This window comes from Penicillium citrinum (assembly GCF_028827155.1).
Source record: "Penicillium citrinum strain IBT 23319 chromosome Unknown utg000002l:1.0-3833315.0:1.0-3834789.0, whole genome shotgun sequence".
Lineage (NCBI taxonomy): Eukaryota > Fungi > Ascomycota > Eurotiomycetes > Eurotiales > Aspergillaceae > Penicillium > Penicillium citrinum.
In genome coordinates, this window is record NW_026622687.1 from 2946033 (window position 1) to 2967380 (window position 21348).

Here is a 21348-nt window from a genome sequence, read left to right on the forward strand (position 1 = left end):
TCAGGCCTGAACTTTTTCTCTTCTTGACTATTAATCCCCCCTCATAAGCCTGGTTGCTGTTTGACGCGTCTATTTCAACGCGTGTGCTTTCGAGCGGTTCATAGATTTTTCTTCGACCGTCGGTGCCCTTGCCTCTTTTTTTTTTGCCTCGCACCGATTTATTTGCATACTATCCTACATATCACATTTGTTTCTTTGAGAACATTCCAACATGCCTTCAACAATGGAATGCCTTCGGGAGAATTTTGAGAAGGACCGCATCTTGGATGGTCGATTCCGAACGGTTGCTCCACTAAATCATGGATCATTCGGCATGGTCTTCTTGGCGACAGATATGACGACCGGACAAGATGTTGCCATCAAGTGTCTGACAAAGACCGCTTCCGTTGATTCTTCTGCTCCATTCCCGATGGACGATCAGTTTGAAGAATTGGAGGCTCACCGCCGACTTGGCCACCATCCAAATCTGGTCAACTTGATCCATTCTTTCGAGACTGATTCTCACATGTATCTCGTCTTAGAGTACTGTGCCAACGGCGATTTATATGAAGCCATCCGTCATGATCGTGGCCCCTTGGAAACCGAGCATGTTCGCGATCTTATGCTCCAGCTTGTGAGCGCTATCGAGTTCATGCATGCCAATGGCCTTTATCACCGCGACATTAAGCCAGAAAACATCTTTTTGATGACTGACGGCTCTATGAAACTTGGTGATTTTGGCCTGGCGACCCGGGAATCTTGGTGCCATGAAGCATGCGTCGGAAGTGATCGATATATGGCTCCCGAACAGTATGAACCCACTTCTGCTGGATATTCTCCTGCCCAAGCAGACATTTGGTCTCTTGGAATCTGTTTGTTGAACATTTTGTTTTCCCGCAACCCCTTTACCGCCCCCACGGGCTCTGATGTTCTATATTCGGACTACGTGCGTGATCGACAGTCTTTGTTCGACATTTTCCCCAACATGTCTCAGGACACTTTTGAGATCCTGACTCATGCGCTGGCTATTGACCCAGCGAAGCGCTCTCTGTCGGAGGTGCGCGACAGCATCTTGCGAACTGTTTCCTTCACTACTGATGATGAGTCACTGGATGAGTTCTGTACCGAGGATCGTGAGGTTGTCACCGCCAGTGCCAACCGTGAACCTCTTCGTACTCCCTCTATCCAGAGCCCTCATATCAACCAAGGAGACTCCTTCCCTGGACCAAGATGTTACAGTCGAGCCCCGCAACAGCCTCTCGCCAGTTGTCGGTCATCCCTGACAACGAAAGTTATACAGAGGACCTTTTCCCTCCTTCAGAGGTCGCAGGCACGTCTTGGTTTTCCGCACATCCTGATACCCCCTCCATGGCTTCCGTGTTGGACTCTGCAATGGGTGACTCCTTCCGATCCTTCAACCATCTGAAGACCCGAGGCCCCCTCCTTCCGCGATCGGATCCGGTTCCGATTACCGGCTCCCTCCCAAGTCATGCGACTAAGCCTCTTCCATCCCTGTCTATGGTCTTCGGTAAGAACTCGAACAGTGATCAGATATCCAAGAGCTGGAGTGATCTCTGGGAAGAGGAAGAGTCGGAGAACGAAGACCTGGCCCTACAGCAAAGGCATGAACAGAACTCTCGTAGCTGGAGCCAGGAAAGCCGGGATTCCCCACGGAGTTCTCTGTCCGAATTGCGCGAGCTGGACTCCGCTCTTCCAAGTGACGCAATCCCATCGGAGAATCAACTCAGTGCCCCTCGTGCCATCCACCCGAAGTCTCTCGAGGTCGACAGCGATACTGGAACTTCAAGCAGTACGCCTCGCCCTCTTCATCAAGCCTCGCCTAAGAATTCCAATCTGGATAAGTGGGCAAAGTTAGGTGACAAACGTCGCAACTGCAAGACCCGAGAGCCTTTCGGTCCTTCCCGAGCACCGCACAACTGGCGACGTGATTGGGGTCTCGGCTCCTCTGGCTTCGACCACGGAGCTCGACCCAAGCGGGACTCTCCACAACCCGACCGTCGTCGTCGACTGTTCATGGAGAAAGACTGGCGCCGTGACAATGTGGAGGCCTTTAAGCCTTCGCCAGCCAAATTCCCTCTTCATTACGACAGCAGCCTTGACGATGATCTCGAGATTGTGGGTGGGTGGCATGATCTTCACCTGTAGCATATCTATATATGCCTGCGCTTCCATTCTATTGTTCATCACACAACATTGCATCGTTTCTTCTCGCTCTTCTTGCGTCCTCTTGCGCCGATTCTTTTATTTCGATTCAGTTGGGAAAAAAGTTCAAAAATTACCAACAATAAACTAATTGTCATTGTTTCTTGTCTCACTTTTCTGTTTTATCTTGGCCGGTGTCTCCTGCTCTTCCAACCGACGAAGACCCTCGTGTCTACGGCCCGGTGTACCACTTCCATCCATTGACCTTTTCGGATTTTCTTTCTTCTCTTCCCCTTCATGTACTATATGGGGTCATGGGTGATAGGGTATGGAGGCGCCGAGCACCAAAAAAACTAGAAGGCGGGATGATTTGTTCTGGGAAGGATCTCTTTATTTTTATTATTGCATATGGACCAATTGCGGCTGAGAAAGAAAAGCAGCATGTTGATGATTAGGTGGAAGCGTTGGGTGAAGCTGGATCTTCGAGAGCGCAAACCGGTCGTTTTTCTGTTTGACATATCACAATCATGTACTGTAACTAGCCAAGAATCGTCAAATAGGAAACACCCTCCGTGAAGACTGCATTGTTCTGTTCTCCCCTCGTATCATGTTGACTAAAACCCTTGTATTCTACGTAGCTTGTTATCGCCAATCCCAGGCTGTCTCAGCTCTAGTGGGTCTGCAGTGTCGCCGGCAATCGTGCGCCTACGTTGCATTGCGTTGGTAGCTTAAATTGGCACCCGACAGCTCCACACGCTTTGAATAAATCTACAGATAGAAATGTATACATAGCATTCCACTATTAAACTCATATCGTTACAATTTTCCACTAATATAGCCAACTATGCAATTAATACAAGACTGAACTTCAAACTCCAGCTTGAACCGGCGGTGAGGCAGGCGGTGACCTCGAACCGTTGAGATGCCAGCAGGTCCACTTCGCATTCCCACCGAGAATCGCTTCGTTCTCTCTTCCAATCTCCAAATTCATTCACCGTCTCTTTGATAGTCCCAGTAGTGCCTATATATCGCCTCCACTAGACCCCCGCGGTAAACGCACTTCGAACCTAATTCCCCCATCCTCCGTTGCGATCTTTCTTTTCCCTTCCTCATCAGTTCCCGTCCGAGGTCGCGATTGGTCTCGTTACTTTACGATGCGCATTTCATAGATTGGATTTCCTCGGTCCCAAATCAGCCGTAACAAGAAGCAGGCTTCGCAGCGGAACATCGAAACGGCAAGACGAATATTATCCGATTATCCGATTTATCTACGCGTGGCTGGGTAAAGCTAGGGTCTTCGCGCCTGACTGTATAGGGCTCTTTTCGCCCTCGGCGGCCACGATGGTAGCTGCGAGGCAGGGCTGGAAATACCATGCTTCGATATTTACCATATTGCTGCCCGCACTTGTAGCTGTCTTGGGCGCCCAGGCCTCAGCGCAGCATACAGATGACGCGGCGACATTAGATAAGGTTTGCCATGCGATAAATCCATGGGAAACGGAGGCAGAGCTCTTCCTTCAACCGATATGCTTGGAGACTCGCTGGGGACGGGGCCAAGAGCTACAGTCGAAGTCAACTCTGTCCGAGCCCGTCGAAAACAATACCACCGCTACTGGCTCTACTGTGACTCCAGCGGGATCTACGGAGGCCGCAACGGCGCCTGATACTAAACAGGAGCATGACGCAGATTCACTGCTGGATAGTGCAAGTTTTCTCTCGTTCGAAGATTGGAAGAAACAAAATCTGGCCAAGGTTGGTCAATCGGCGGATAATGTGGGTGGTAACCGGCGATCTGTTGGCGTTGGGAAAGACACTCGGCGTCAGCCAGGAATCAATAATGCATTGGACTCATTGGGAGACGATGCTGAGATTGAATTAGACTTTGGTGGATTCGGCGCTGAGTCGCCAGAGGCAAGTCCCACGGCTTGGGGGACGCCGATACCGTCGCAACATGCGGATCAGTTGGGATGGGATGGAAATCAGGATGGTGAGGTAGAACGATCACCGCCGACCGAGACTTCGCGTCGAAAGGATGCTGGTATAACATGCAAAGAGAGATTTAACTATGCTTCATTCGATTGTGCGGCTACAGTACTGAAGACCAATTCCGAGTGCAAGGGTTCATCATCTGTCCTTGTTGAAAACAAGGATAGTTACATGCTCAATGAATGTCGGGCGCAGAACAAGTTTCTGATTCTTGAAATGTGCGACGATATCCTTGTTGATACAGTCGTGCTGGCCAACTACGAGTTCTTCAGTTCCATCTTCCACACTTTCCGGGTCAGTGTTTCGGACCGATATCCTGCGAAGCCAGATCAGTGGAAAGAGCTAGGCGTTTATGAAGCACGAAATACTCGTGAAGTACAGGCTTTCGCAGTTGAGAACTCTCTAATATGGGCTCGGTATCTTCGCATTGAGTTTCTGACTCATTACGGCCATGAGTTCTACTGTCCTGTCAGTCTGATCCGTATCCACGGCACGACCATGATGGAAGAGTATAAGCATGATGAAAGTCATGGTCAGGTTGAAGCAGATACCGAGGATCCTCTTTCGACTGCCCAGCACATCGATGCACCGGTTATTGAAGAGGTTCAGCCCCAAGTGGAAGAGCCAGCCAGCGAAGTCATAAAGACAGAAATATGCCCCAACCCTCTTACAAATACTGAAGCCATTCTACTCGGGCTCTTCGTTGAGCAGTGTAGTATCAGTGAAAGTCAACCCACCCAGCCAGCGCAAAATGATACATCTATCACTGGCCGTACGACCGCTTCGTCTAAAGTGGATTCTACCGTTGCTTCGGGGGATGGTACTCCAGCGACGAGTCCAGGATCACCCCCCCAGCATCCTGCTGAGGATATTAGAAATGCAAACGACTCTGCAAAGGCCATGGCGACTACTCCCGACGCTTCAGTCCCCGGTGCGGAACCCGCACCGCAAGATGCCACCGTCGAAAATACAGGCAAACCAACTGCAAACCCTAAGGAGGTACAACAAAATCCGCCTTCGGAATCAACGAGACCAACTTCTACACAGCCTCCTTCCTCTAATCCCACTACCCAAGAGTCCTTCTTCAAATCCGTCCACAAGCGACTTCAAATGCTTGAATCAAACTCAACCTTGTCTCTACTCTACATCGAGGAGCAATCTCGAATTCTACGTGACGCTTTCAATAAGGTCGAAAAACGTCAACTTTCAAAAACCTCCAACTTCCTCGAGAACCTGAACGTGACTGTTCTAAATGAGCTCAAAGAATTCCGTGAACAATACGACCACGTTTGGAAATCAGTTGCCTTCGAGTTTGAACACCAACGGATGCGCTATCACCAAGAAGTCCATTCGCTGAGTGCACAATTGGGCGTTTTAGCCGACGAGCTTGTTTTCCAGAAACGAGTGACTGTGATTCAAAGCATCATGGTCATGTGCTGTTTCGCATTGGTTCTGTTCTCACGCGGTTCGGTGAGCAATTACATGGAATTTCCTCGTGTGCAGCGGATGGTTGCTCGATCGTATAGTCTACGATCCTCCTCCCCCATCTATGCATCCCCATCAGCCAGTCCAGGCTCTACACGACCAACATCCTCCTATCGTGAGAATGCCGGCCATAAACGGAATTTGTCGGATAGTTCATCTTCTCAGGACAGTCCCGCGGGCCCGGACGTGGCGTATATTCCCCCAACACCGACTTCTGACGTGGACCAAGAGCTAGGGGATGACAAGAAAAGTACCGATCAGCCCCGATCGCCTGACTCAATGTCAGTACCAATACTGGGTACTCCACAATACCGATCCCGTAGCACTCCGCCTGTATTAAACGGTCATACGACAGATCTCGACCTGGACGGAGAAGAGGGTATGATGTCGTCTGAGGTCCAGGCCTCGCGACCTTCCGACGAGGATCCGCTTCAAACGTCATAAGACACATTTACCTCTCGTGTTCTTTTCTACTGGACTCTGGACCCATAGCAACATCCGGGGCCAATCGATGTTTGTTGGCTGGTCCAACAAGCCATGTCATCCATGTCTACACTAATGTTTTCCTTTGACGAGCATCGAGCAAACCTCTCATATTCTTGTGCACATGTCCCTTTTTTTTCCCTCCTATGATATATTGGCGTTCTAGGAAGGGGGTTCATTAATATGGGTTTCTCCATTGCATTTCCCAGGGATTTTGCTTTTGTTTTGTTTTGGTCTTTTTTTGTTTCACTTTCGCACTGGCGAAGTTATGCCCTGTATGAAGTAAAAAATGAACTATTTAATCCAAGCATACTCCATGGAATTCTTCAAATAAGTCATCTAACTTAAATACTGTATATAAAATAGTAAATAAACTCAGTGGCAAAGCAAGAATGTCCTGCGTCATCCCCGGCCTTGGTTGCTGGGCCAACAATCAAGCCGCATTTTCGTTCTGCAACCAACAAGCCGCACGTTTTTTCTTTTCTTATCCGATCCACCACGAATCTCTCTTTACCTCTTTGCCTCAGCTTTACTTCTATTTGCATTCTGTGACAAAATAACACGGTTTTTGTTCTCTCTGACCCTGTCCTTTCACTTCATTCACATCTACAATACTCAAAATGGACGCCACAACACACGCGCAACCCCTCGCGGACCGCCCGACAAACACCCACTTGGCGAACGTGAATGTCAACAGCGACTTAAAGACAGATCTCAAGTCTGCGGATCTCTCATCAATGGAGCACCACCGCCAGATGTTGCAGGATAAGCTGGACAACGGCGAAAAGTGAGTTCCCATATCCGCACTAGCGGTCATTATCGCTACAGACTGAGCTGAATCCGATGCTAACAATCGTCTTAGACAACCAACTTCTTATGTCTCACCATCCGACGATATCATGAGTCCCTGCTCGAAGAAATTGAGTGATATCAAGGGCAAACGATTCAAGAAGTATGTTGACCTGCTCTACCCATCCTACAATATACACAATTTTCCCGACAGTGCTAACGTTTTGTTCTTCTTGATATAGTGCTGGAAAACCCCAATCACTCTTCGCTAAGCTTGGTAAGAAGAGCTATGAGCAATCATCTGCCGAACAAGGCCGAACTGTCGAATAGATGCTTTTTTTTTTTGGAGGAGACTTCGTCGTGGAGAAGTCCTGATTCGAACAATGTCGTTTTCTTCCTCTCTGTTTCATATCATATGCTTGGGGCTATCCCCGAATTTCCTTTTTTTTTGATTTAATCTTTCTCAGTGACGCTGGTCGTTCTGATGGATTCGATTGAAATGGGGTATTATGGTATATCAGGGATTTGAGGGATTTGAGAGACTTTGAGACGAAAGGAACTGACTCTGTGACGGGGTGTCCTTTTATTGTTTTCTTTCTTTTGTAATGACCCGCAATGCCTTCTGTCTTCTTCTCTTGTGTTGTCCAACCTGTTTGATGTTTGGGACTTTTCTTTAATGTCCTTTTCCTGTATTTTGGGGGGTTTTCAGGTTACGGAATTCTGGTATTTTGTTCCTTAGGGACTGGTTTAGGAGCAATTGGAAATGTGATACATCCATGATCTGCACTCGGTGTTCTCAGCGATGAGAGTAGTTCCAGCTTAGTAGTGTATATACTCTAGCTTGCTGATATAAGTCTATATTGTTAGGACCGGACGAAGCCGAGGTCGTAGTATAGCAGCGTCGGTAAGCCGGCTAAAGAAGAGGCAGTCCCAACATGCAAATGTTTACAGTAATTCATATTACTCAACTTAGCTCATCAAATCAGAACTGGCAGCTTCATGATTCCATTACTAGAATTGACAGATTGTTTTGAGTAATTCAACCGTGCAACTTATCTAAGTGGTGTGGTACGACTTGCCGAGGCAAAACGGGCCCAGCTCGGCTTTCTCCACACCGCGACTACTCCGCAGTTGCTCGATGGGCCCAACTTATATTCAGCGCTGCCCCGACAATATCTTACACTCCATCTAAATCCTCAATCATGTCTGCCTCAACTCGTATCCCTCCTATTGCGCAGCCGTTCGTTAGTGAACGCGCTAAGAAGACTCTTGACTTGGTACTTTCATTCCCCTCTTCTCCGTCTCCCCACCCGTCGTCGACGTACCTTCGGATAGAAACCTTACGCTAACAGGCCCCGCTCTATTGATAGGTCGAGGAATTCGTCGAAAAGGATTGTATCCCTGCGGATGCCGTCTTCTCTGCCGAGTTAGGCGAAGGCGAGAAGCGATGGCAAACCACCCCCGTCGTGATGGAGCAGCTGAAGGAGAAGGCTAAGAAGCTCGGTCTGTGGAACATGTTCCTCCCCAAGAACCACTTCACGCAAGGCGCCGGCTTCACGAATCTCGAGTATGGCCTGATGGCTGAACTATTGGGCAAGAGCAAGATTGCCTCCGAGGCTACCAATAATGCTGCCCCGGATACTGGAAACATGGAGGTACTGGCCAAGTACGGCAATGATGCTCAGAAACAGCAATGGTTGGCTCCCTTGTTGGAGGGTAAGATCCGTTCTGCCTTCTTGATGACCGAGCCCGATGTTGCGTCGAGTGATGCCACCAATATCGAGTTGAATATCCGCCGTGAGGGTAATGAGTATGTCCTGAACGGATCTGTAAGTTTTCAGCCTCAACTTCAGCTTCGGTCCCGTCTCTCAGGTTTCTAACGAGTACTATCTATAGAAATGGTGGTCCTCTGGTGCCGGTGACCCCCGCTGCCAGATCTACCTGGTCATGGGCAAGACCGACCCCAACAACAGTGACACTTATAAGCAGCAATCAGTCGTGCTGGTACCAGCCGGCACACGCGGCATAACTGTGCAGCGCATGTTGCACGTCTACGGCTACGACGATGCCCCCCACGGCCACGGTCACATCGTTTTCAACAATGTCCGTGTTCCCCTCTCTGCCATGATTCTTGGCGAAGGCCGTGGTTTCGAGATTATCCAGGGTCGCCTGGGTCCCGGCCGTATCCACCACGCTATGCGTACCATCGGTGCAGCTGAAAAGGCTCTCGAGTGGATGATTGCTCGCGTCAACGACGAAAAGAAGCAGACCTTCGGCAAGCCTCTTTCCGCACATGGCGTTATCCTGGAGTGGATTGCCAAGTCACGGATCGAGGTCGATGCTGCTCGTCTCATTGTTCTCAACGCTGCTATCAAGATTGATCAGGGCAATGCGAAGTCTGCCCTGAAGGAGATTGCCCAGGCTAAGGTCTTGGTTCCCCAGACTGTTCTGACTATCATTGATCGCGCTGTCCAGGCCTACGGTGCTGCAGGTGTCTGCCAGGATACCCCTCTGGCTTACCTCTGGGCTGGTATTCGTACTCTTCGTATTGCCGATGGTCCTGACGAAGTTCATCTGCAGCAACTTGGTCGGGAGGAGAACCGCGCCCGCAAGGACGCTGTTATCGCTAAGTTGAAGTGGCAACGTGAAGAGTCAGAACGCCTTCTTTCGGCAGCTGGTTTCAAGCCCAAGAGTCACCTGTAAATAAACTTCCCTTCACTTATATCATGACACCGGTTGGCTTTAAATTGGGGTGGTCAATCCAAAGTATAAATCGAGATTTTACGATTCAAACTCACGTTGATTATACTTGTGCTTTACTGTCGTGATAATTCTTGGTCTTAAAGAAAGTAGATTTGACTCGTACTAGCGGACCCTAAACGCAACCTCCAAAACGCCTGCAAATGTCTAGAGTAAATCCAAAATGAGCATGACATGCAAGGTCCGTATCTTCAATATCCAAACAATAAGTTGGAATGCTTTGCAGATACGAGGTGAAAACATGAGCACATAGCAGCTGATATCAAAACGTAAAGAGGTTCATATGTCCATCGTGAGAAAAAGGAGCAATAGGGAAAAAGGAGAAGAAAGAGAAGAAACTTTTAGTAATAGTCATCATCACCAGCTGGGTTATTGCGCTTGCCCTTGGCCCGACGCTTGTTACCCTTGTTGTGCTTCTTGGATCCGGCAGAACGAACTTCAGAAACATCGACGCCGCGCTCCAGCGCAATCATCATACGTTCTTTACGACCTGTGATGTTCTTACGCATCTCCTGGCCCTGATCTGTGTACTTGTGGTTGAAAGGCATGTTCAACCGTCCGGCAGAGGGTCCGGTAGCAGTACCGAAGAAACCACTGTCGATATTGCGGGAACGCGAGCCAATTTCATTTTGACCGGCGACGAGGGCAGAAATGTCTGCGTCAACATTGGCATCAAGGTCCACGATTGACTTAGCGAGCATGGCTTGACGTTTGGGTGGCAGGTGGGCGATATCATAAAGTTCTTGGTTGAATTCATTGGGATCGATGGGTTCTTCGTTCTCGGCTCGGGGAGGGGGGTGAACGAAAAGAAGCTTGCCATTGACGTAATCCTTCAGAACATATCGAGCAGCGCGAGACTCATCGGGTTGACCCAGACCTTGTGTAGAGAAACCACGAGCACGGGCATAAGCACGAAGGATATCGCTAGCGGTAGGTATTCCCGTACCACCTTCTTCGATGGGCCGGGTCTTAATTTGAACACCATAAACGTTTTCGATGAAAGATTTGGGCACACGCTTGGCTACCAAACCAGCAGGGCCGGTAAATTCGCGCTGCTGGTCGATAGGCAGGACACCATTGACAACGAGGTCGGCCTTGGTGGTGGCAAAGTTGGGGAACACCAGACCAGGACAATCGCACAGCATAATCTCAGGAGACAGGTACAGAGTCTGGAAGTGCTTTGTCTTACCGGGGGTAGCAGAGACAGACACCTTCTTGGCACCAAGCAGGGCGTTGATGGTGCTAGACTTACCCACGTTAGGGTAACCGACCAGACCGATAGTCGTCTTCTGCTTCGAATTCTCAGTCGGGTTCTGGTTTTGAGGTAGTGTCTCAGGGGTGTTGGCCAGGAAGAGTTCTTCCAATTCTTCCACGTCTAGAATATGAGGACCCAGGGACTGGTCGGGATCCGCAAGTTTGGCAACCTCCTCCTCCTGTTGCTGTTCCTCCAGATTCTCCTCCACCTCATTGGAGGTATCCTTAGCCTCGTTATCCTCAACATTCATCTTCTTGGTGGATTCGTTCAGATCCTCATCCTCGCTGCCAGACTGGCCCTCTTCCAGCATCTGGGCTTCCATCTTCTCCTTGGCAAGATGCGCCGAAAAAAAACGGAAGTTGATGTTGTTCTTCTCGAAGTATTCAGCCCATGCTTCTCTTTGCTTGAGGGTAAGCATATCAGCCTTATTGACCAACAGCAAATTCTTCTTGCGTGGGTCAATTTCCTTGACGTAGTTCTCCAGATCCTCTGATCGGAATTGAAGCGGGTTACGCGCATCGACAATCTGCACAATGAGATCTGAACGCTCAATGACACGCCACAACTGACGCCAAACCTCCAAGTTTCGCTCGAAGGGAGTCATCAGCAGATCTTGATTCTCCTGCAGTTCTGCCAATCCACGTCTCCAACTTAACAGACTCTCTCGTTCCATCATTTCCAACTGTGCCGGGGTCGTTGTCTTATCCCACTTAGGTCGTCTGGGAACGGTCAACCGAGCCTTGTTCTCTTTATGCTTCTTGACAGTCGACTTTTCTTCAGATGCGGACAGAAGGTACGGGTTCTTCTGGTCGGAATGAATAATCTTGACGTTGCTCATTTTTTCAGCCGTAAAGTCGGTACCGGCCAGCTCGGCAGTGCTAAGGAATTCATCGAGGGCAGCCTGCTCGGTGATAGACCGCATCTTCACCCAGGAAGCATCCTGGGCGGCGTTGGTAATGTAGGTTTCGCCATTGATACCCTTGCGCGCGATAGCATTGTTGTGCGACGCCTTTTTCTCCTTGGACGCTTTGCCTTTTCCAAAACGATCGTTCATAAGACTGTTACCCAGTCCAACTGAATTCTTAGATTTTGCGAGCACCATGGTGAATGAATTGTGTGGTGCAGCTTTGAATGGGAAATGTGGTGAAGTCCAAGAATCGAACCCCGCCAGCCCGCCTGAATAATTCAAAAAAAGATTTAGGCGGATAAGATAACGATTAGTAAGCGGAAAACTCATGGTCTACTTTGAAAATGCCTGCAGATAATATCTATCGTATTGATTGATTTAAAAAAAATTCAGTATATGATTAGGGATGGAAAAAATGGCCTCAATGATTTCTCAACCAAAATTTTCTTACAAAATTCGTTGAAATCCTCGTTTCTGTCAGGCCGCCACCTCTCGAGGACCCGAGGGGCTCAGGCATCGATAAGCCTCACGTGACCATATCTATCCCACTTTTTTCGCTCGCCGAGCGCTTTTTTTGCAAGTCCAACATCGCCAGCAAACATGCCGCCCCGTCAGTGGATGTAAGTCTTGTCCTTATAGTAGCATTTGGAGACATTTTGCTAACCCTATATTTAGTGATAAGAAGAATGCGAGCACCTTCCAGCTCTTCCACCGTTCTCAACTGGATCCGTTGATCCACGACCCCGAAGCGGATGATCGAGTCCTTCACCATGTCGGTGGTCCTGCACCTGCACCTTCATCTGCCTCAACAACATCCCACAAACCTTTCCGTAACCTTTCGGAACTAAAGTCCGAATTCAATGAGGATGCGATCCGTCGTAACGAGGGAGAGGCCGCCAACTATGGTATCTACTATGACGACTCTCAGTATGATTACATGCAGCATTTGCGCGAGTTAGGCACTGGTGCTGGCGATGCGCACTTCGTGGAAGCTAAGGCTGAGAAGGGGAAGGGAAAAGCCAAGGGAATGAAGTTGGAGGATGCTTTGGCGCAAGCCTCTTTGAACGATGGACCAAGTGTTGCTGGGTCCGAGTATGGTGACATGCGCTCCACTACCACTGCTTACTCGCGCAAACCGACATACCAGGACCAGCAAAATGTTCCTGATGCTATTGCTGGATTTCAGCCTGATATGGATCCACGTCTACGAGAGGCTTTGGAGGCTCTAGAGGATGATGCATTTGTCGATGATGAAGATGATGATATATTCGGTGAACTGACAAAGGGTGGAGAGGAGCTGGAGCAGGGAGATTGGGAGGATACACTTTTTGATCACGACGACGAGGATGAAGGCTGGGAGTCAGACGCGACGGAAAAGGCGCCTGTGCAAGTGGACAGCACTGAGGATGTGGAGCCCGCTGAGGACCTTGAGCCTGGCGAACTACCTGAACATGACCGTCCCGCTCCAGATCTCCACCCACAAGACCAAGGATGGATGAATGAGTTTGCGAAGTTCAAGAAGGACGCTAAGGCTGGCAAGGTTGCGGCCCCTGCTCCTCCCACAATTGCTCCCTCCGAGCAGCAAACAACTGCATCGACTGCGTTCACAGTAGGAGGAACTCCCATTCGGCGCAAGAAGCGCAAGGGTGCCCTTACCAACCCCTCTGCCTACTCTATGTCTTCATCCGCGATAGCTCGCACCGAGGGTCACCGTCTTTTGGACGACCGATTCGACAAAGTTGAAGCTCTCTACTCTCTTGATGAAGAAGATGAGGAGTACGACGACAGCATGTCGATGGTCAGTGGTATGACCGGTGCTACTGGCATGACTGGGATGTCTACTGCGTCATCCCAAGCACCCAGTCTCGTCAATGCCGAGGGAGCTGGCGTCTCACGCAGCGAGTTCCACAATGTCATGGATGACTTCTTGTCCAACTGGGACGACAACACCAGTGCCCAAGCCAAGCGGAGAGGAGCTAAGAACAAGCGTGGCAAGAACGGAAACGAGGCCATTGGTATTCGCATGCTTGATGAGGTTCGCTCTGGTCTTGGACCTGCTCGGTTCAATCCCTCTCGCAAAGTCCCTGGACGGGCATGATTGCTTACGCTGAACCGCAACGATACGACTCTGAATGGAACCCCCACCCTGTCATGAAAAGGCGTTTGGTTTTATGTTTTCTCTACGATTTGAAGATACTTCCTATGCATAGTTGGGCTTGATATATATACCTGGTAGATCAAAAGTTCTGTTTTGATTCAATTTTCATATAATAGATTTTAGTAACCAAAGATTGAAGTAGGATCTGATCCCCAATTGTCCATCATTGCGCATCAGCAAGTACTGCACCCAAAGGAGACAGCGCGCTACCATTTCTACAAGTTTGTAGAGGTAAACAAATTATTGATTTCGACAAAGATCTCTATCATTGATGTGGAGTTGTGATATACTATATCTCTTCCTCCAGATAGCATTCTGAAAGAGTTCTTGGGGCTTTTAAAATGACTGTAAATTAGTTAATATAGTTGGTTTGCGACTCATCCGTCACTGTATATGCTAAAGGCGTGATAGCCAGCTTCAGATCTATAAGTACAATAGGGAATCTAATTTACACAATATAAAAGAGAGCAGAGCCTATAAAGCTCCACCAACTTTCTCGACAATCCACATTGCCAGTCGCACATTCCAGCCAACCCGTCGCTCGGTGCGCATCAGATCCTCTCTGGAGATTGCTTTGGCATCCTCCTGCAGCCACTTGGTTTCTTCGCCGAGCTTTTGTTTCAGCTGTTGGTCGCTCGTCACAACCAATGCACCGGCTTCAATATCCAGACTGTAGCTGCGCTTGGTATAATTGCTACTCCCGACAAAAGTCAGGCTGGGGTTTTCTTCACCGGGCAATGTGATCCAGAGGCCCTTAGCATGATAAGTCCAGCCACCTGGTGTGCCGACGGTCCCGCGTCGCCATTCTTTGAGTTGGATGGAATTTGTGGCTTGGGCTGCGGCAACCCTGTCGAGGAAGCGAGCCGAGAGATGAGTGTACGCTGCTGGAAGCATCCCGGAGATACCTGACGATCCATAAAATCCATTTGCCCAGGGAGATGCAGTCAGGACTGTTCCTTGCGTGTTAGACGGAGTTTGAGAGGAGGTAGATGTGCTGGAGATCAATAGAGACGATAGAACAGGGTGGATATTGAAGTATCCCGCTGTGAAGAGCCAGCGAGCGCCCGCGAATGCAGTCGATTGGGATAGCAGGCGCAAAATGCTGCTGACGGCTGGAAATTCAGTAGAAGAGTCTGGTTTTAAAAGTGGGGTGAACTGGGCCACAGGGTATACAAAGGTTTGACTTGACGTTGACGGCAAGACAGGCTTGTTGTCGTAAGCTTGGATGAGCGGGTTCAGAACAGTAGACGCGTAGCCGATAAAGTCTGTGGGGTCATCAAGAGGCGATGGTGCTCCATTGGCAGTGGGCCAGTCCAGTAGATATCCCGACTTGCTGTGGGGATCAGGCAAGACCTGAAAACTCAAGCCGCAAACCGCATGATGGATGCGCGCGTAGTATTCAGTTAGCTCCTTGGAGCTGAATACATGATACCGATCCAGACGATTCGTAAAGTAGTCTGAAGAGAGATTTGCCCTACAAAAATAAATCAATTTTGAGGAAAAAAATTCGGGACGTCACAAGCATACTTACCCAGAAAGAATAATCTCATCGTCAATTCCGTACAACTTCATATGCTGTAAGCCCCAGCCCTCGTTGATTCGACGCGGAATCCATTTCTTTCGCAGCCCGGTAAGATTTGGAGTATGAAACATGCGAATTTCCACTCGTTCCGGTCCATATTCTTCAACCAAAGAGCATAATAAAGAAGCGCTGGAGGGATTGGGGGTTTCTCGAGTCCCTCGTAATGCGTCCGTGAGCACTGAGACTTTGAGCTCCGGGTTGTTGTTTAAAGCTTGCGATAATGTCTCAATGAGATCATGCTCGGTTTTGCCAATATAAAGGGTCGACAGGTAAACACGGCGGCGAGCATTGAGTATTTTGGCCTATAGACGAAATCACCAAGTTAGCATTTGATAAAAGCAGAAGAACGCATGCTATGCTAAATCCAAAGAGACTTACCTTTAATGTGGAATAGAAATTGGCCGGTGAATCTAAAATTGAGACCTGAGAAGCTTGTATCTCGAAACGAGGCGCAATGCGATCAAGCTCGACCGTAATACTGCCGAGAGGAGACGATGGTGTGGATGCAGGGGCAGCACTGTAGTTTGTATGAGCCGAAAATTTGCGATCACAAACTTTGCGACGAGGCACAGGGCGTCGTGCAGCACAACGAAGTGCCTGACCTCCAATACGACCAAACATTTGCAGCTTGCGAAAGGTCGACGTTTCGAAGATTTGCAAAAGTCCGGCGGATTTCTGAATCGGGAAGGCCACTGAGCAGAGTGCAAACAGAACAAACATAGCGAGTTCGTTCGTCCTTTCAACGACGGAAGATCGCAGGTCCTCTTCTCCCCTCCATTGCACAACCTCACCATGTCGACCATAACTCGTACCCTGCGCAACTTGCGCCGGATCGGCGTGAAGGTTTGTAGTGCCGTTTTCTCGCGATAGACATCATATGCTGACAAGTTGTCACAGGACTACTTCCACCAGATGATGGTATGATTGAACGAGCGCCACGATATAACCCGGGAGACAAGCCGGACAGCATGGATCGAATACTAACGGGCAATTCTGTTTGATTTCCACAGTACATCGGTATGGTGATCAATGGCAAGGTCTTGTCAGTTGGTAGTGGTTGACTAATTCTCGCGCTCTCACAGGTGATACCAAAGCCGGAACCCTGATCGGAACCGACCGTTACGGCAATAAGTACTACGAGAACATGACCGAGGAGCTTCCCCGTAAGACAATTGCCCGAAAGAAACATGCAATGGCTGCCCTTGAGAACAAACTGACCTAATCGTTTTTTTTTTTGCCCGCTTAGTCCGCACACGATGGGTCGACTACAAGGAGCACGAGTACATGCCTTGCCAGATCGAGCCCGGATGGTAAGCACGATTTGAACACATCAATATCAACAGATGCGCAAGTACAACAGATACTAAGGCCAATACAGGCACGCCTGGATCTCCTACCTGGTTGATTCTCCCCCGACCACCGACAAGATTATGCAGGCCGGTCTCCGCACCTGGGAGCTCCCCGAGCACCGTCCCAACCTGACTCTCAGCCGTGCTGCTTTCAAGACCTACTCTACGTAAGTGTGGCCAATATTCAAGCCTAGGTCTTGACTCGGATTAACTAACTTGCATCGATAGCACCCGCCCCAAGTATCATGCTTGGAAGCCCGTTGCTGCTCAGCGGTAAATCAATCGACCTTGTGGGCTAGAAAAGTGAATTCCACTTTGGGAGGTTGACTTGACCGTTTTCTTTTATTTGGATCCTCCGACCCCTACACCGGGGACGTTATCGAGGAGGAATGTATATAAAGTTGTTCTACTAGTGGTATTGCGAGAGAAAGTCTTCAAAACTTTAAAAAATCGTTCCATTCCTGAATATTTGGCAACCATGTCTGTGTCTGCCCATGCTATTAGGTCCTAATCGGTTGCCATTGGCATGGTATCTCAAGTGTCAAAAAGAAAAAAGGCGAAGGCGGGGGGGGGGGGGAAACTAGAAATTGGCAAAAGAGGAGGGGAATAATCAAGTAGATACAAGAATGTAGAAGGGCTTGCAATTTTTTTCTTTATTTTAGCTTCTTTCGCTATTTCAGAGAACATAGAGTCCAGAACCAATATTGGACCAATGGCGAATTGGTCGGCGATCCTCAAGCTCAATGCACCACCACAGAACCTCCTTGAGTTTCTCAGTTTGCTCGCCGGCCTCGTAAGCTCGCGACAGGGCGTACCATGCATCAGAGTTATCCCAGGAGCTACCTAATTTTGTCAAGGCAGACAGAAGGCCATATGCGCGGTCCCGAGCTGCGAGTCGATGGAGGTGCTTTGGGTCGACATTGTGGGCCGATGTGGGAGATTCGCTGGACTGTGAGCTTTTTGCGTCGTCGGTGACCTTCATCTCCTCGGTCGATACAGCCCGAACAGACTTTGGCTTTGAAAGTTCAGACAAAAGCGAGACACGTGATGAATCGAGGTTGACGTCGGCCGTCGAAGGCTCAAGAGGTAATGTTTGATCCCATACATCCAAAAGAAGGTTTGCAAGGGAAATGGTCGCTGTGGGATGATCCGGGAAACGCAAGAGAGCATCTTCGAATTGTTTGATAGCTTGATGGGGCTTTGATTGAGCTTGAGCCAAAAGGCCTTGCTCAGCATAGACATCAGCCCAAAGCTCCTCCGAGCTCTTAGCATTACACCAGCCACGTTTGCTAAGGGTACGCGCTGAGGATTCATGAGTGGAGGCCACACTTTCTACTCGAGCAGTTTGTTTGGCAGCTTCTTCGCAGGCTTCGCGAGCATCATCGAACAAAGAAGCTCGGCGGTATAGACCGGCAATTATAAGCCAGATCTTGACCAGCAGTCCCAGAGCATGTTTGTTGGACTGAAGGGTAGAGAACTTGGTGATAGCATTAGTGGGCGAGTCGAAGCGATGCGGGCGTGGTAAACGAGTATCTTGCACTGGAGGTTGGCGCTCGTGGCCAGCCGGAGCCGGTTGCTGCTTATGATGGATGTTATGGGCTATAGGCTGTAATGGCTGCTTGCCACTTGGGGAATGTGTCGGTGTAGCAGGCGACGCATTGCCTGACACTGCAATACCAACCATGTCAGGGGTTTCCGCTCCATTTGGCAGCGGAGGCTCTTGATCACGAGGCTTCTCATTCTTGCTGTGGAAACTACCACTGCGTTTTCTGAGCTTTTTAGAGTCTGATCTTGAGAGGGGAGATTGATTCTCCTGAGGAGTGTTAACATCTTCATCTGTGATGTGGATGGCAGGTGCCCCAGTGGGAGTGCTATGACCATTGGGAATTGGTGGCACTGCCGGTGCATCGCCAGTTGGATCAGCTCGGCGGTCCGGCAGTTGAGAGGATCGATTTCGGCTGAAGATGCTGCTCCGAAAACTCTTAGCTGTGCCCGCAGAGCTCTTGGGCGGTACCAGATTCTCCGGTTTAGCCTTGGCGGTCCCATTATCCAGGTTCAAATCATTGAACAGGGTGCTAAACAAACTCAATAATTGTTCAGTCTGGTTAACGGCGGCCTCCGGGCCCTCCAGGAGCTCGACAAAAGCCAGTTGCGAGATACGAGTTTGAATAATGCGCTCCTTCTCCCGGCCGGACAAACGGCTGAGGAGCGAGCGCTTAGGCCCAGAGGAGCCGTGATCTTTGCAGTGAGACTGCCGCGAAGAACGTCGCTCGCGGGTACTCTTTGGGAAGATATCAGAGGGAAATTGCTCGAAAGCTGCTTCGCAAGATCGCTCAGCAATGTCAAATTCTTGCTTTGCACTGAGCAATAATGCGAGTAGATGCCACAAAGGCACAAGATCCCGTTCTTGTGAAAGATCTTCGGAGCTCATCGTTTTGTTTGAAGTCAAAGCCGACTTGACATAGTTGATAGCGGTATCCAAGTCTCGGTTTTCTGCGAGCACCAGTGATAGGGTGTAGAGTGAGGCATAGCTCAATTGACTTCCTAGCTCGGGAGACACACTCCTCTCAAGGTAATCGATAGCTTCCCCACGAATGAGATCTCGAGTCTCACTCTGTGGAGTATAGTTGGCCCAATTAGCAAGACCAATCCCAACAGCTCTGTTCGCTAAAGCAAGCACGGCCTGCGATATTCCGAGTCCATCGGAGCTATTTGGCTCTCCAGACAACAATGCGGTTCCCGTAGCATTGCCATTCTCCTGGACCAAGTCTTGTTTATCGAGATATTCCCTGATCAGTTCGGTCAAATCTTTAGCCTTCTCTGCTTCATCGAAAGAGCCAAGGCAACTCAGTAATGAGACACCTTCAGAAAGAGTTTGCAGCAGGATTTCGTCTTTCTCCAATTCTCCAGATTCAGCTCCTCTGGCAGCTCTTTCCTTGGCGGCGGTGACAATCTCGATATACGAATCCAATGCTTTAACGGCCAGGTCAAAGTCAGCTAACGCCGAATGCACATGGAACAAACGTCGCAAAATTAAATGTGAATGATAGGTTTTCGTTGCTGCGCGATAGAGGATCTAGATAGAGTTTGTCAGTAGTCGCCGAGGAATGCAAATCATTTCTGCTTACATCCAAAACATTCCGGCCCACGGCATTCTGACCCCCTTCGCCGAGGTCCTGGTCCTGCCAGTGTGGTCCACATAGCACCTCCCAGTTGCTGATGACTTGTTCCACCCACTCCTCGACCTGGCTGTTGTTGGATTGGGCGGTGGGGAATTTGACCTCTCGGAGAAGATTGCTTTCACAGATCGCCTCGATGCGACGAAATTCACTTGCAAGCTGGGGACGCTCGGGAATTGCATCGATAGGCGGGGTATAAACCAAGCCATTTTGGAGAATAGTTGTCAAGAATCCATAGTAGGCTTTATAAATTGCCGGGCGTGGGAGAGCCCCCGAGTTATCGGCAAATGCGGGTTTGTTCATCACAGATGGCGGTATAGATGCCCAAAGCCTAAACAGCCGGAGCGCAATCTCCACATGTCGAGGATCCGAGTATGGAGAACTGTTTGTAGCGGTTTCAGTAGCAATTAAGGCGCCTCGGGCGAGCATAGTCTCGGACCAGTTGAGAAATTGTTGATTGGTCGACGAGGCAAGCTGGCCATTCTCAAGCCAGACTGCGAGAGAGGCAAACGTCTCTAAAATCTCATCAATTTCGGCCACGGCAGACTGAGCAGAACCTATCAATCCTTCCATTAGCCGTGTTGATCTCAAGCATTCACATAGAAGCTTGCCATACCCTTGAGATAACATCCTTTAACCAAGCAGACCTCAGTCCATGGAGATAAGCTCTGGCCATCACTGGTCAGTGTATCCACAGTCAAATTAAAGTCCTTTGGCAAGCGAGCGGCTGCCAGACTTGGTTCATTGAGAGTCCAATGGATCCATCCCAGACAGACTTGTGCCTGTAACAGCTCCTGCGCGTTTCCGTCATTATTCTCGATGGTTGTCAACAAGGCAGGAATCAGTTCAGGAAGATGCGGCGTCGATGTAGAATCACTTGTAGTTGTTCGTTGCTGGAGAAAAGCGACCACTCGAAGCTCGGCAGTTGCGGTTTGGATTACACCTTTGGGGATACCCTTGTTAGCTCCCCCCACTTGCAGACGGACACAAGATTGAATTGCGAGACGTACAGGTTCTCTGCGGCGCATGCTTTGTAACTTTTCGAATCAATTCAGGAACATCATCCCATTTACCCTGGGCCCGCGCTTGGTCCAGAGACGCGATGTATCGCTGCCCCTTCTCGGCATTACCTCCCTACACGCACGTGTTAGTATATCTTCGGAATAGATTGAAGAATTGTTCTCAGATTGTCCAAGATAGACTGAGAACAGTTCAAACTTACCGCCATGGTTCAGGAGGGTTTGCTCAGAATGCGCAGAGGGAGTTGTAGGAA

At 49.4% G+C, this 21348-nt stretch overlaps 9 protein-coding genes across 9 annotated transcripts; 6 read left to right on the top strand and 3 right to left on the bottom strand.

The window, feature by feature from the left end:
- Positions 1-211: 211 nt before the first annotated feature.
- Positions 212-2145, top strand: N7469_002920 (putative serine/threonine protein kinase; the record flags this gene model as incomplete). Its single annotated transcript, XM_056641840.1, has 2 exons — positions 212-1217; positions 1280-2145. 2 exons carry the CDS (start codon positions 212-214, stop codon positions 2143-2145), a joined length of 1872 nt encoding a protein of 623 aa, XP_056504334.1.
- Positions 2146-3483: 1338 nt separating this feature from the next.
- N7469_002921 (Sad1/UNC domain protein) lies at positions 3484-6057 on the top strand (the record flags this gene model as incomplete). The annotated part of the gene is made up of 1 exon (XM_056641841.1): positions 3484-6057. The coding sequence occupies one exon, from the start codon at positions 3484-3486 to the stop codon at positions 6055-6057; it is 2574 nt and encodes an 857-aa protein (XP_056504335.1).
- A 659-nt stretch (positions 6058-6716) lies between these two features.
- N7469_002922 (Spo12 family protein) lies at positions 6717-7215 on the top strand (the record flags this gene model as incomplete). The annotated part of the gene is made up of 3 exons (XM_056641842.1): positions 6717-6883; positions 6959-7048; positions 7128-7215. 3 exons carry the CDS (start codon positions 6717-6719, stop codon positions 7213-7215), a joined length of 345 nt encoding a protein of 114 aa, XP_056504336.1.
- An 872-nt stretch (positions 7216-8087) lies between these two features.
- Positions 8088-9588, top strand: N7469_002923 (uncharacterized protein; the record flags this gene model as incomplete). The annotated part of the gene is made up of 3 exons (XM_056641843.1): positions 8088-8162; positions 8256-8714; positions 8782-9588. The coding sequence occupies 3 exons, from the start codon at positions 8088-8090 to the stop codon at positions 9586-9588; spliced, it is 1341 nt and encodes a 446-aa protein (XP_056504337.1).
- A 398-nt stretch (positions 9589-9986) lies between these two features.
- N7469_002924 (ribosome biogenesis GTPase LSG1) lies at positions 9987-12002 on the bottom strand (the record flags this gene model as incomplete). Its single annotated transcript, XM_056641844.1, has 1 exon — positions 9987-12002. One exon carries the CDS (start codon positions 12000-12002, stop codon positions 9987-9989), a length of 2016 nt encoding a protein of 671 aa, XP_056504338.1.
- Positions 12003-12407: 405 nt separating this feature from the next.
- N7469_002925 (ribosome biogenesis protein LTV1) lies at positions 12408-13905 on the top strand (the record flags this gene model as incomplete). The annotated part of the gene is made up of 2 exons (XM_056641845.1): positions 12408-12427; positions 12483-13905. 2 exons carry the CDS (start codon positions 12408-12410, stop codon positions 13903-13905), a joined length of 1443 nt encoding a protein of 480 aa, XP_056504339.1.
- A 534-nt stretch (positions 13906-14439) lies between these two features.
- Positions 14440-16168, bottom strand: N7469_002926 (CDP-diacylglycerol--glycerol-3-phosphate 3-phosphatidyltransferase; the record flags this gene model as incomplete). Its single annotated transcript, XM_056641846.1, has 3 exons — positions 14440-15439; positions 15497-15849; positions 15926-16168. The coding sequence occupies 3 exons, from the start codon at positions 16166-16168 to the stop codon at positions 14440-14442; spliced, it is 1596 nt and encodes a 531-aa protein (XP_056504340.1).
- Positions 16169-16339: 171 nt separating this feature from the next.
- On the top strand, positions 16340-17173 carry N7469_002927 (complex I NDUFA12 subunit family protein; the record flags this gene model as incomplete). Its single annotated transcript, XM_056641847.1, has 7 exons — positions 16340-16390; positions 16445-16465; positions 16558-16564; positions 16630-16710; positions 16794-16857; positions 16926-17063; positions 17125-17173. The coding sequence occupies 7 exons, from the start codon at positions 16340-16342 to the stop codon at positions 17171-17173; spliced, it is 411 nt and encodes a 136-aa protein (XP_056504341.1).
- A 399-nt stretch (positions 17174-17572) lies between these two features.
- Positions 17573-21303, bottom strand: N7469_002928 (uncharacterized protein; the record flags this gene model as incomplete). The annotated part of the gene is made up of 5 exons (XM_056641848.1): positions 17573-19972; positions 20025-20632; positions 20692-21018; positions 21086-21209; positions 21298-21303. 5 exons carry the CDS (start codon positions 21301-21303, stop codon positions 17573-17575), a joined length of 3465 nt encoding a protein of 1154 aa, XP_056504342.1.
- Positions 21304-21348: the final 45 nt, after the last annotated feature.